The sequence below is a fragment of the Leptosomus discolor genome, chromosome 8 (assembly GCF_034619465.1).
Source record: "Leptosomus discolor isolate bLepDis1 chromosome 8, bLepDis1.hap2, whole genome shotgun sequence".
NCBI lineage: Eukaryota > Metazoa > Chordata > Aves > Leptosomiformes > Leptosomidae > Leptosomus > Leptosomus discolor.
Genome location: NC_141398.1, coordinates 54,976,607 through 54,989,649, shown reverse-complemented (window position 1 = coordinate 54,989,649; position 13,043 = coordinate 54,976,607). Strand labels below are relative to the sequence as shown.

At 37.6% G+C, this 13,043-nt stretch overlaps 1 protein-coding gene across 1 annotated transcript in view; it reads right to left on the bottom strand.

The window, feature by feature from the left end:
- The window catches only part of WWOX (WW domain containing oxidoreductase), a 537,170-nt gene that overhangs the window by 386,789 nt on the left and 137,338 nt on the right, over window positions 1-13,043 (bottom strand). The window contains exon 8 of the mRNA XM_086469368.1: window positions 11,986-12,250. Within this exon, the coding sequence (XP_086325494.1) occupies window positions 11,986-12,250 (265 nt within the window). The remainder of the gene's footprint in view (window positions 1-11,985; window positions 12,251-13,043) is intronic.

Sequence of the window (13,043 nt, the reverse complement as noted above, 5' to 3'; positions counted from 1 at the left end):
CTTGAAAGAGTCCAGTGCAGAGCCACAAAGGTGATGAAGGAGGTGGAACATCTCCCTTATGATGAAAGGCTGAGGGAGCTGGGTCTCTTGAGCTTGGAGGAGACTGAGGGGTGACCTCATCAATGTTTATAAATACGTAAAGGGCGAGTGTCAGGAGGATGAGGCTGGGCTCTTCTTGGTGATGGCAAATGACAGGACAAGGGGCAGCGGGTGCAAGCTGAAGCACAGGAGGTTCCACATTAACATAAGGAAAAACTTTTTCACTGTGAGGGTGACAGAGCACTGGAACAGGCTGCCCAGAAAGGTTGTGAAGTCTCCTTCTCTGGAGACATTCAAAACCCACCTGTGTGACCTACTCTAGGTGGTCCTGCTATGGCAGGGGGGGTTGGACTAGATGATCTTTCGAGGTCCCTTCCAACCCCTAACGTTCTGTGATTCTGTGATTCTGTGACAAGTTTTTGGTTTCATCAATTTTTCTGTAACATGTATTCCCTCTTTCTCCCCTTTCTTTAGACTCTTACCTAGAAACAAGGCACAGGAATAGTAAAAAATTAGGACTGCAGTAGAAAGAATTTGAGGATTTGAACAGTATGTAAGTCTAGCTTTTTTGATAACTCTCAGAGGGTGATATACAACAGAAGCTACAACAGAACTACAAAATACTAGTAAATATCAAGTGGAAAAACTGAACACACTTCCTAAGACAGTCTCATCAACCACAGATCTGTTTCCCTCCACATGAGAATCTGGCCAATGCTCCAAGCTGGCCAAGAAATATTGTGCAGTTTGAGTCTTGCCTTTAGAAAAAAGAGAATTACCACACTCATATCTATAACACCAAAAAAACCCCCTCAAAACCAACAAACGCAACCCAGTATATTCCCTGACATTTTTCTCAAGGGAAAAAAAGATACCTAGATATACAGTAAACTTTACAATAAAGAACTGACAAGAACTAGAAACACTATTAGTGGAAGACCTCCCAAAAGCCTAGAAATACGCATTTTCTATACATACATGTACATTTTCAATAGCTTTCCTGGAAGGAAGATTTTAGGAATGTTAATTCAGTTATGTGGTTATCATGTCCAGGGAATGCCAACATGATGATGAATGACACATCACATGTGAAAAACAAACAGATGAATCACTTTTTGAGGAAAACAGACTCTTACTGTGTTCACCTACCCTGGAACACTAAATATATTAAAAACCAAGTATATTTTTCATTTATATATAGATAGATAGGTACATACACACACATATATATGTAAAAATAGTGAGAATACTGAAAAAACATTATGTAGTACTCTGCATTTAATATCCTGTATTATTTTTGGATCTTGCAAATACACTTTTTTTAATGACTTTGCTCTAAAAGAAGGGACTTTCCAGCTCAGATTACTTGGACACTCTTACTGTTTACCCTTCCATCTTTTTTTGTAAAGTCAAAAGAGATTTCCCTGAGAACTTCAAATAAATAAAATATCCAGCTGCACAAACACTATACATTCTGTTAGATTACTTTGGCTTCCTAAGGAATATTTGACTTTCTCTGAATGTAAATGATTAAAGAGAATCTATCATATGAAACTGATTGGTGAGCTGTTTAAAGTGGTATGGAACCTCTTCAAAGATGATATAGAGAGAAAAGACCATGTTATGATAAAGCATCTCAGATATCCAAGGAGTTCTAGGGAAACATTAGTGTAACCAAGCACTGCATCCCCCAATTAAGAAATAGTATTTAAATAATAGTTCCATAAAATAGGATCTACACTGCATTCTTTTTTAAACAATTTGGTATTTCATCTGTTCTAAATACGGCCAATAAAAGCTTGGGATTTCCTGAACATCTGTCCATTCATAAATAGCAACTTCAAAAAAATGTAAGGAAAGATAAACCATGTTCTAGAATCCACAAAATTTATATTGCTCTGTGAGTTATGCTCACAAAATGACATTGGCTAACAATGTTCAATTATGTAATTTCATTATTTTTACTGTTTACTGTTTTAAATTCGGGCATAGGATTTTAACTTCTAGAGGTCAAAGAAACAAAAACTAAACTTTGTCCAAAAACATTGCTTTTGCTGAACTTTAGAAGTCTGGATCAGCAGCTCTATTTCGTAAAGAGCTAACTGGAAGGCTCAGTAGCAGCAGGTATGTATGTGCATATAAAAGACAAGGAAGAAAGAACTATGAGGAAATAAAAGAAGCCCTAATGCCTAATTGCCACATCAAGTGACATGGACAAGAAGGCCTCTGTTCAAAGTTTAGTGATATAGGAGGAGTTTGAATTTGATTCCTCCTCATTTAAGAAATAAACAGCTCACCTTTAAAAAAAAATCATAGCCAAAAATGATTCAGTTCTTGGACTCTAAACACAGTAAAAAACTTGATTTAAGAGAAGAAAATTGAGAAAGTGAAAAGCACACTAATGAAACACGATTACTTCTTGCAGCCATTCATTCATAACCCCCCACCCCTCTATCATTAAGGTCTTCTAACAGCTTCTAAAATTTGGCACATGGCAACAGTTTGAAGTGGAACCCAGATTTGCCATCTTACATCTTAACCCACATGGGATTTGTTTTTCACATTTCATACCACGCATAGCACCATCATTTCAATAGCTGACAATCGCTGGTTCAGTGGAAGTGCCTCGTATCATTTGTGTTTGGCTGTGCTTCACCTACTTGCTAGCTGTACAGCACAGTAGCTGTGTCTGTCCAAAAAGTTAAAAATCATTAAGTAGAAAAAGTTTTTAGGGACTACTTTTTTTACAAAAAGTGATTAGAAACTCATTGCTAGCTAAAATCTCAAGTTTTATCACTGTGAATATTTGAGATATTCTTTCTAGAGTGCTAGCAACAAATCATTGAATCATTATAAAGAAACTACAGTGCATTGACTCTGCTTTTGATTATAGATATCTCATTCATAAAAATGTTATCTCTATTACTCTCTTGTTATTAAAGAAAATGAATAACCCAGTGATTTATGTGCTGGCTGGTAACCACAGAGGTCTGGATCCTACTGTGTTATTTACAACAAACTGTCTAAGTGACCTTGCTCAGGCACACAAATGAGAAACTGTGGGGTCACAGGCAGGGTTGAGTAACTGCAGTAACTGTAACTGGAGGGCTCTGGGGCGCAGCAAGGGGCACCCACAGGGCTCTGGGGTGCAGCGAGGGGCACCCAGAGTACTCTGCAACCAAGCAAAAGGCAGTGGAAGACTTTAGGGCACACTTGCATTTGGTCTTCAGCAATGCACAGTAATTTCAGTCAGCAACTGTCACTGCTAGCTACACTACAAAGTCATCAAAGATTAAACGCTTATTAGGCAAAAAGTACAGAATTATTTCTACGAAAATCCCTTTTTTTTTTACTGGACCTTCTTAAAATTATTAATACAACGATATACTAGCATAATCTGAAGACGGTTTAAGAGTGGGCGACGGAAGACCAGCACTAAGAAGACCTAGGCTGGCAGATACCATAAACCGTTTCAGACCATCGCTGCCATATTCCTAAATTAACAGCCACATGTTTGCATTAGCACCAAATAAATGCATCAAAAAAAGTATAGAGGCAGTCTGCTTCAGTTTTTAGAAAGATCTTCAAGACATTTAAGTTCATTTGCCTGCTTATACAGCAAAACACTAAATTTTAACCTAGGTTATTCCCAGCAAAAGCTACTGTTATTAGCTAAAGATAGAAAAAGAATATGAACATGCACATTTACTTTTTGGTTTATACAACTCAAGTATTTAATACATTCAGAAAAGTTCCTCACTATGTATCTTCCCTTACATTCTCCTTCCCAATCTATTATTTTCAACACAGATATATGATAAATGCTATTTTCTTAGAAACACTAAGATAAAAATATTAATGTAAACTACACCAGAAAATTTCTTTGTGTGTGGCCATAAAACCAAAGTGATGCAAACCTGTTCATAACCAGAGTTTTAACATTTTAACTACGTGGCAGAGTAGTATACACCCACTTTTGAGAAAGAAGAACATATTTCTGATCAGTCAGGAGAAGGGAGGGAAGCAGAGACCTTGTACATATAAATCCAGAATATTATCTAGTGCTGTTATTAGCTATTTTCTTCCCTGACAAAACAGAATAAAAACACAAAAATAATTTTTCAGAGCACTGCAAAAATACAGACTCCCAGAAGGAGAACCCTTTTTTACCCCACAAACTTTAAATTTTCATCCTACTTCCACATCTCTTTGTACTTGACATTGAAAAAAAGAATACAGCAATATGCAATGCAAACACAAAAATCAAAAAACCCCTCAAAACCTCAGAATTTCAAGCATTTTGAAAGTAACGAATTTCACTACCTATGCACCTAAAAAAAAATATTTTTATAGTCTCTTCAAACTCACGGTTCTAAGTTTTAGTCATCTTTGCCCATGGAAAATCAATACCTTACTTGTTTTCAATTATCGCAGTAGATAATCAATTTTTTCAGCAAATAAAACAAATGATGGTGTTTCAGTATCAGAAAGATCTCAAGAACACTAACACAAGGATGAAGCAAATTCCTAATAGCGAGTACAGTAATGACAGAAAAAGCAAAGATAAAGGGACAAAAAAAAGGCTAAATATCCTGTTCAGCTGTTTCTGTCAGACTTCAACATCTTGCCTGTCACCCAAGCACCTCAACACTCATAATACAACAGAAATTTCCTTCCTTATGGTTTCTCAAATACATTCTGAGCAGATCAATGCTGTGTAACATCTCAGAGACACCATGGCATTTCAGCTGCAGTTTAGCTCTGCAAGTGTTGGTGAGGAAAAGAGAAGGAATAAAGAAAAAAACAGGAACTTGCCATCTTCTTTGGAGGACCACAAAAGAACACAGGAAAAATAGTACAGTAAAGGAAAGTCTGAGACTTTCAGATAAGAAAGAAATGATGGATGCATCACACCAGAGTGCAAAAATAAAAAGGATTTACTTTTAAACCTTTTGTTAAGCACCCATTGTTTTATTTGTAATGCAGTTTATACCCGCAGTACGATACCCCCCCGTTATTCAATAAGGAGCTCTGTTTCCAGACGGTGTAACAATCTGAATCAAGAAATGAAATTAACTGAATGCAAGACTGACTTTCTGCAAGTTTCGGAAAGCGATATTCTGTTCTATGCTGTTAACTACCTATGAAGCCAATCTTTTTCAGATTTCAGGCAGGACACAATAATGTATCAGACAGGGCTGGATATGAGGTTGCACAGAAGACTAGCACTTGTGGGCAATTCAGACCTGTATGCAGACATTCCACAAGGTGTATATATAGCTCTCTAATCCAAGAAGGCTTTTTCAGGCTGAAAAATAGGGAAATACGTCTTTTAATTTCAAATTCTAATTTAATTACATGTAATATAAAACATTATGGATCAAATGTTTCCCTGCCTTGCAGCCCACATACTTGGCAGAGCATTCTGAAATTCTGCAAGAGTCTAGGGGGAGAGGAAGAAATTCCTTACTTCCTCCACCAAACTATAGGACGTAACAGAGCTGCTCCACAAACAGCTATGGGGGTGTGTTGGACACAGCAAATTCCACGGCCATTGCTCCCCCCAGGCACTGCTCTGCACGCTGAGACTGAGCTGTTCTGTCTGGCACATGGACAGGTTTTCGTAGACTTTCCATTCCTGTGGTGTATGTTATGGGGGACAGATTTAATTTGCCCTCATATTTCATGCCACATTTATTTTAGCAGGAAGTTAAAATATGTATCAGTTAAATTTAAGTTTGACAATAAACTTGCGTATATTACATTTTATTACTAGATAGGACACAGAAATTCTAAGTGCATAGCAGAATTTTTGCACCATCCTTCCAAAATGATTAACTACTTTGGAGGCATTTCTTCACCATCCTATTGCAACCAACGAAAATATTCTTTCACATATGTCTTATTTTCTTTTACCCAATTCAATCAATTTTAAATAAAAATACTCTGCAAGGAAGGGTATGCTATCAGGGTTCAATAAAATAACTGTCCTTCCATGTTACTAGAGGTACAGTGCACAAACTTGTGGGTTAAAAAAGAGAGCTGTTGCTTAGCATTGCTTTAACACCTACACTTTAGGCATTAATCCATAAAACAGTAGAATTGCATATGTGATTTACACACTCTCTACAACAACTGCTAATATCCAGTAGGGAGTTAGTCCCCTTTCACTCTGCTTTCCTCCTTCACTTCCTGTCCAAAACTCAACTTGAGAAAAGAAACTGCCGTTTTGATCAAATCTAAATTGCAAGGCTCTTTTCCAAAAGAACTGCCTGTTGGTTTTCAAGAAACCCCACTGCATCTTCAGGAATGTCTTAGAGAGGAAGTACAGGCCAAATTCTACACTGAAACATGCACATACCCACCCTGCCCATGACTGCTCTTGGAGCTGAACATGCACAGCTGAGGGCAGAATTTGGCCTGAACTGTCAATTCAGTAATGGAAGCCAACATCAACTCAACACAGCCCACACAGATCTTTGGACAGCAAAAAATGTTTACTTAAGGAGGGAATACTATCCCCAGCTCTAAGGGTTATTCCAGCTTCTTTAGCAAAGAACAGGGGAGAAAGAGAAGAGATGATGAGACTGCAGAACCTCTTTTAGGCTTCTATCAAAAGCAAACAGATATGGTAGAAGCAAGTCACTCCTACAGGTGCAGATTCATTTCTTGCCAGAATAGCATTTCTGAGTTGATGTTAGGTGTGAGTGCAAATCATCAGATGAAATTTAAATTTAGACACATCCAACATATGGCAAAAGTAAAACCAGTGAAGCAGTTGTAGGCACAGGGGTTTCCTCCTGCCCATATGAGTATTGTAATACATGCCAACTGCCTAAAACTCTCCTGGGATAATAGCAGAATGACAGTAATTCATTGTTTTATGTAAAACTATGACATGCAGAAGACTTTGTCGCCCTTAAAAATATTCCTTATAATTCTCAATAGCAAATACTTTAAATACAAAATCCAGTTCTGAAGAGCTTCTATCTTTGGGGGAGGAGGGAGAAATCAAAGGGCAGTTCAAGTATCAGTCTCGTACACAGTGAAAAATTATGGGCAGAATGGTCTTACTGCAGCTAACTGGCTCTTTAGAGGTGACAGGATGAGCTCTTCTAGTTGTAATTTATATCTCAGCAATAGAACCAATGTTTTATTCCCAACCATTGAAAGGGGGTAACACATCTGCTAAAACTCTAGCACAATGGCTGGCTTTGCACTGCAACAGGAAATGTAACCCAATAGTCTCAAAACTTCTACAAACCCTAGCCATTTCTTAACGTAGAAGGATTTGAAAATTCAGTTAACTGAAACATCTGTAAAGCTCTTGCTACTCTAACACATGATATTCTTTCTGCTCCGTTACCTGCCAACAAAAATATTTGGTTCTATGTAAGACTATCACAAGTGTGTGATAATGGCACTCTGCTTCTAATTTTATATGCCATTGTACACCCACATAATCACCTGGGGGTGACACTAGATAACATACCCAGTGTAAACTCGAAGCTTACAATAAATGGACTTCATTTTAATCTTTGTATGTAAATAGTAACAAATCAGATGGGGTTTGAATGACTAGCATTAATTTAAAACAAAAGAAACAACTTAGTCAAACTGTTCTTGAGCCAACTTTAAGAACAGAGAGAAAAGGAGAGAGAGGAGCAGAAAAAGAGAGTGAAAAAGCACACAAGAGAGAGGTAAGAATTAAAAAGAAAGTCGGAAAAAAGCCCAAGGAAGCAAAACCTTAAAGCCTTAGATCAAACTAGCTGAGCAGATGCATGGCCTATGCAGTTACTTTCAGAGCTTCTCTTCCAATCTGTTATTTACAGTGGCCACTTGTTTCAGTCTACATTTAATTATACTGTAAGTGTCTCCAATTTACTGAGTAACTGTATAGCAGTAAGTAAAAGAGAAGCCCTTTGAACATTAGCAGAGCTAGTTACTACAACAATAAAATGGTAATTTATTTGCAACTATTGCTTCCTACTTTTTCTCCATTTCTGTCTCGCAAATCCTTGTAGATTTTAGACCTTGAAAAGAGGTGGGTGGGAAAAAAGGAACAGACTTTCAATTTCCAGTGCTCTACTTAACAAAAGTACCTCCTGTATACCTATAATAATCAGTGATTTAAATGTTGCGGGTTTTTTTCAAAAGCTGACCAGCCAGCTCTCTGATTCAACAGAAGAGTTCACTATAACCAGCACAAACATGCTACAGTTTTTATGCTGTAGTCACTCACAAAACAGATTTGGAAAATGTGAAGTTGCATTTCTTCTTGCAGTATGGTATGGCCATTTACAGAAGCAACTAAAATTACGCCTCGAAAAGCCTCACGCGTGAAAGACAGACAAACCTTACCTAAGTCTGTTTGTTCTTTTAGGAAAACCAGATTCTAAGTGATCTGCAAATCTCCTCTTTAAGCAGAAATTTAAAACAGCCATCATAAAACAGGACATCATAAAATGTCCTAATTACTGAAATTAAGTCACCGTGGTTGCAGCAAATAACAGAAAACACATAAATAAGACTGTGATATTAGAATACCGATTCTCAGTGCTTCAGGGACTCAGCTAAAAGGGAACAGCTACCAGCAGTGTTTCCTAAGCTAAATTCTGTCATGCTGAATATCCCAAGTGCCATGTGCCAGAGGCTGCATGACCTCTCCCCAAAATGGCAATGCACAGTATGCAACAACACGCATTTCTGAAGAAAATACTACATCCACATGAACCAAAGTGGAGCTATTCAACATTTAAGAACTGAAGAACTGCATTAAAAAATATATTTCAGATATACAATGTGTATTTCTTCATTGTTGGAAACAAAACAAAACAGTTACTAAACTGTTACAATTTCTAGTAAGCAAACTTTAAATGGATGATTTTCTAAGTACCCCAGAAAATAATGACAACTAAGTCAAAGGTGTGAAGACTAATTTCTCAGTAGCAATTTGCAGCCAGAACAGAATGTAAGAATTACATTGTTCTGGAAAAAAAAAACTAGTAGGGAAAAAAAATGTATTTTCTGATTTTCTCTTGCATCTAGCTTCAAAGTTTCCAAAAGAGCTGAAGCTCTGAGTGTTACTCTCAGCTATCCACCACTCTCAGAACATCTAGTAGGTCTATCTTTGTGAAATACAAAATAAAGATGTAATTATTTTTTATTAACAGCTTTTACTACAATAATATGAAAAGGCCTCAGGCAGGATCAAGTACGTTCAGCTGCAGTCTCTGTGTGTGCGTATATATATATATGCATCCCTGTGCATGCATCTGTACAGACTCCAGGAGCCTCTACAGTTCAAAACGTAGCAAAGAGCTTCCAACTGGCTCGAGAAGGATTAGGCTCTCCATGTACCACAATGCTGCAGCAGCTACAACTACTGCCTCGGAGATTAAAACCGGTACAGGCATATCTGCATGGCACCTCGCCTGAACTGATAAACCTTACCTCTCTCCACATAACCCTGATACGGATCTCAGTCTGTCATAATTCCAGTTACAGATCCAGCTCAGGCACAACTACTCTAAATGCTGCTGCATCATGCTGCATTGTGCAATGCAGACATCCTTGCAAAGCACGGGAACATGCAGGTCACAACCTTGGGACTGCGGCTTTAAGCTTTAAGATACACGTCCAGTATTCTGACCAAAACATTCAACTAAACTCTGGGGTGCGTTGCCACAAAAATAGTGAGAGGAAGTCCACAAAAAGATCCTCAACAAAGCCCGTTCCAGGTTGATGACAGCGCAAGCCCTAAACAAGGAGACACATCAAATCACTTGCTCCCTACAAATCTCAAAATAGAAAAACTCTTACACTGATGACATTGAGAACTTCAGCTCAGTTGTTTGCATACCCAGGAAGGGGCACTTCTCTAGTTTTACTGGCAATCGAAACATCAGTAAGGATCAGGGGAACATAACATTTCATATCAGAATATGAGTTGTAAAATTGATGCTTACCCTCAACCCACACCCTCCATTATAACATTCAAATAACCTCAGTGAAATACATACAAACACAAAGGCCTTACTGAAGTGATCAGGCTTGGACTAGAGTGCACTATCATTCAGTGCTGCTATTTTTTGTACTATATTTTGTATTCTCTTTTATGTACCACCCATAAATAAATAGATACTATCAAAAAATCTATCAATTGTTTTAAAGAATTCAAAATGAACTTCAGTGTTTTATTTCATTCCTCAGAGGATAAGATTATCTGAGCAACAAACACAAAAGGTTCCTTTGTGAAAATATGTCAGAGCAAATAAAACTACAATTCATAAATGTTCCACAGACTGGATCCTTTTCACAGGATGTTGATAACATTCACTTATCCATTCTCAGGAGAACTTCAAGAATTTATTTTACAAACTATCCCTAACACAGCAGAGACATGGTTTTAAAGCTCCTGGTCAAAAACTATGCTGTTGAAAGATATTATTACTTGTCTCAAGGTGCCAGAATGCTCACTTACCAATATCATGGACGTAAATAGGTTTTGCATATGTACAGGCTGCAAACTGCAGGCAGAGGTTAGCGGTGTGAAGACTCTCCTGACTGACACGTTGTCAGCGCACCACACCAGAGTATCTGCACTTCTACCGACCTTACTGAAGACCCAGTATTGTTCAAGAAGCTGTTCTTTTTTGGACACGTAAGCAGAGTTTTAAACATCATAAGATGTGTCTTCCGCTGAGATTAACCCAGTATAAATTAAGATTAATTTCATTATCTCAAAGATAAGGAAATATGCAAGCAAACTTTTTTGTGCAGCTATACATTCAAGTTCCACCACTGATTTGCTCAGCTACTATAAGTTATGTGGTAGATTAAGCTACTTAAGGATGGATCCCTCTGCCTCAACAATACCTTCTCTGCTCTTTTTCAAATAAAACCAATTAATTTGGTCTGTATCAGCGGCTCAGGGAGACAGTACGTTACACTACACCACAATCACTCTTGCCAGTTGTGAAGTCTTCTGTAAAAGGGGCCTGGTTTGGGCTTGAACAAATTGCCATGGCTAGATGAGTTCTGCAGGGATATGAATCTTTTCATTTCCCTGATTTGTAGCTGCAAACACTCAAGGGAGACTCCCTCTTCCTGCTCCCCTTTTGGGAATACCCTTCTTTGTCAGTGAATAGGGATGAGAAACAGTCAATAAGGTTAACGGAAGCCAGATTCCAATGAAGAAAAGTCATCCTCTGCCTCAAAAAAGACTTTGGACTCCTTATAAATAACCTGGGTCAGAGGTTTAAGGGATAGGAGTAACCCTTCCAAGCACTGGAGGTGCTGCAAATTCCTCTATAACGCAGCTCATGATGTCGGCTAGGAAAGCACTGCATAGCCTTTCATTCTGTCATGGTCCCAGTCCAAAGTCCAGTGGAGACAAAGGGAAAAACAGCTATTGCCTTCCGTGCTTTGTAAGCATCAAGAAAATTGTTCGGTTGTTTTGTCTTTTTTTAAAATATGAATGAAGGTGCTTTTACCACCAAAAGCACTTTCCCTCAGCCAATAATAATGTCTGTAGTATCTTTTTTAACTAGGGCATCTGTTTACATAAAAAATGCAGTCAAGCATATCCCACTTAAAAAACAAAGCTTTTTTTTTAATGTTTTATGTGTACTGAGCACAGAAAGAACTCTAAACTATCCCACACCTAAGATGTACAACTACCTTACCACAGTGAAAATCATATATTCAAACAAGAAAGTCAGGCGCTAACAAGATAACTTCACTGAAGATTGACAAAGCTAATCTAAAATGGTTGAAGAACGCTCTTCCAGAGCGCTACCTTGGCACAATGTTTGTCATTAAAATCAGGGTTGTAGTTATAAAAGGCAATACGTCAAAGCAGATACATACATCTGGATTTCTGTAAGTTTACTCCCTAGATTTGAAAAATGAAGATGTGTAAAATACTGTAAGTCATTCACTTACCATGGATTTGGTGAAAGGTCGAGCCAAGGTAAACAGCAGGGTATACACCCACCAGCTACGATGAATGGAGGAGTAAATCATATTTCCAGGATGGACTGAATTAGATGTCACCCCATGGGGAGAAAGCCGGCGGTTCAGCTCGTTGGAGAATAGTATATTGCAAAGCTTGGAACGATTGTAGGCCAACATAGCCCAATACTCCTTCTTAGATGGGGAAAGCAGGCTGAAATCAAGTTTTCCAGAGGAGTCTTTAATTTCTGTAAATCTAAAAAACAGTAAATATGCCTTAGATACCCAGAGTTAATTTCGCTCTCATTAAGAACAACATAAAATGTAGGCAACAAAGTAGATCTTGGCCAGAACCAACATAAAACAACAGCTTATTTAGCAGTTGAAAGTATCTACTGGAAGTTGTCTGCGACCCAAGGAACAGTCTCATATAATATGGCAGTAAAATTATTGAATAATTAGCAAAAACCAAATGATAAATAAAAACAAGTCAAAAAAGTCTTTAACGATTTGAAGACATTTTATGTAACTTAAAAATCACTTTAATTTAAATCCAAAAAACAATTTTGCCATAGATCCATGAAAGCACAGTCAGCTTGGAAGAAATAATGTAGAATAAAATAACTCTGCATTAGAAGCAAGGAAAACCAGCATCCTTTCATTTCCCCTTCTGCCCCTGATTATTTCATCCAGTGTTCACATACTGCACACTTTCATTTAAGTGTTCAAGTAACTATGAGTAAGTCTTACTGCCTCTTAGACTCTTTTTTAGATTAAAAATTGATGAATATAAAGGGGTTATAACCTTGGTAAGTTGCCATCAATAGTCTTATATGTTTAAAAGATAAAGGTAAACAAAGCCAAAATGAGTTCTGGCAGAGTATAATGTTTTTAAGTATACCCATGGCATGGCTGAACACAAATCAAAGTAACTAGTTGATGTTTTTTAATTGGGTCTGACAGAGTCATTAAACACCAGCTGTTTGTTTCTTTCTTTTTTTTTTTTTTTTTTTAATAACAAAGAAGCAAATGTTCTAAAGACATTTAGA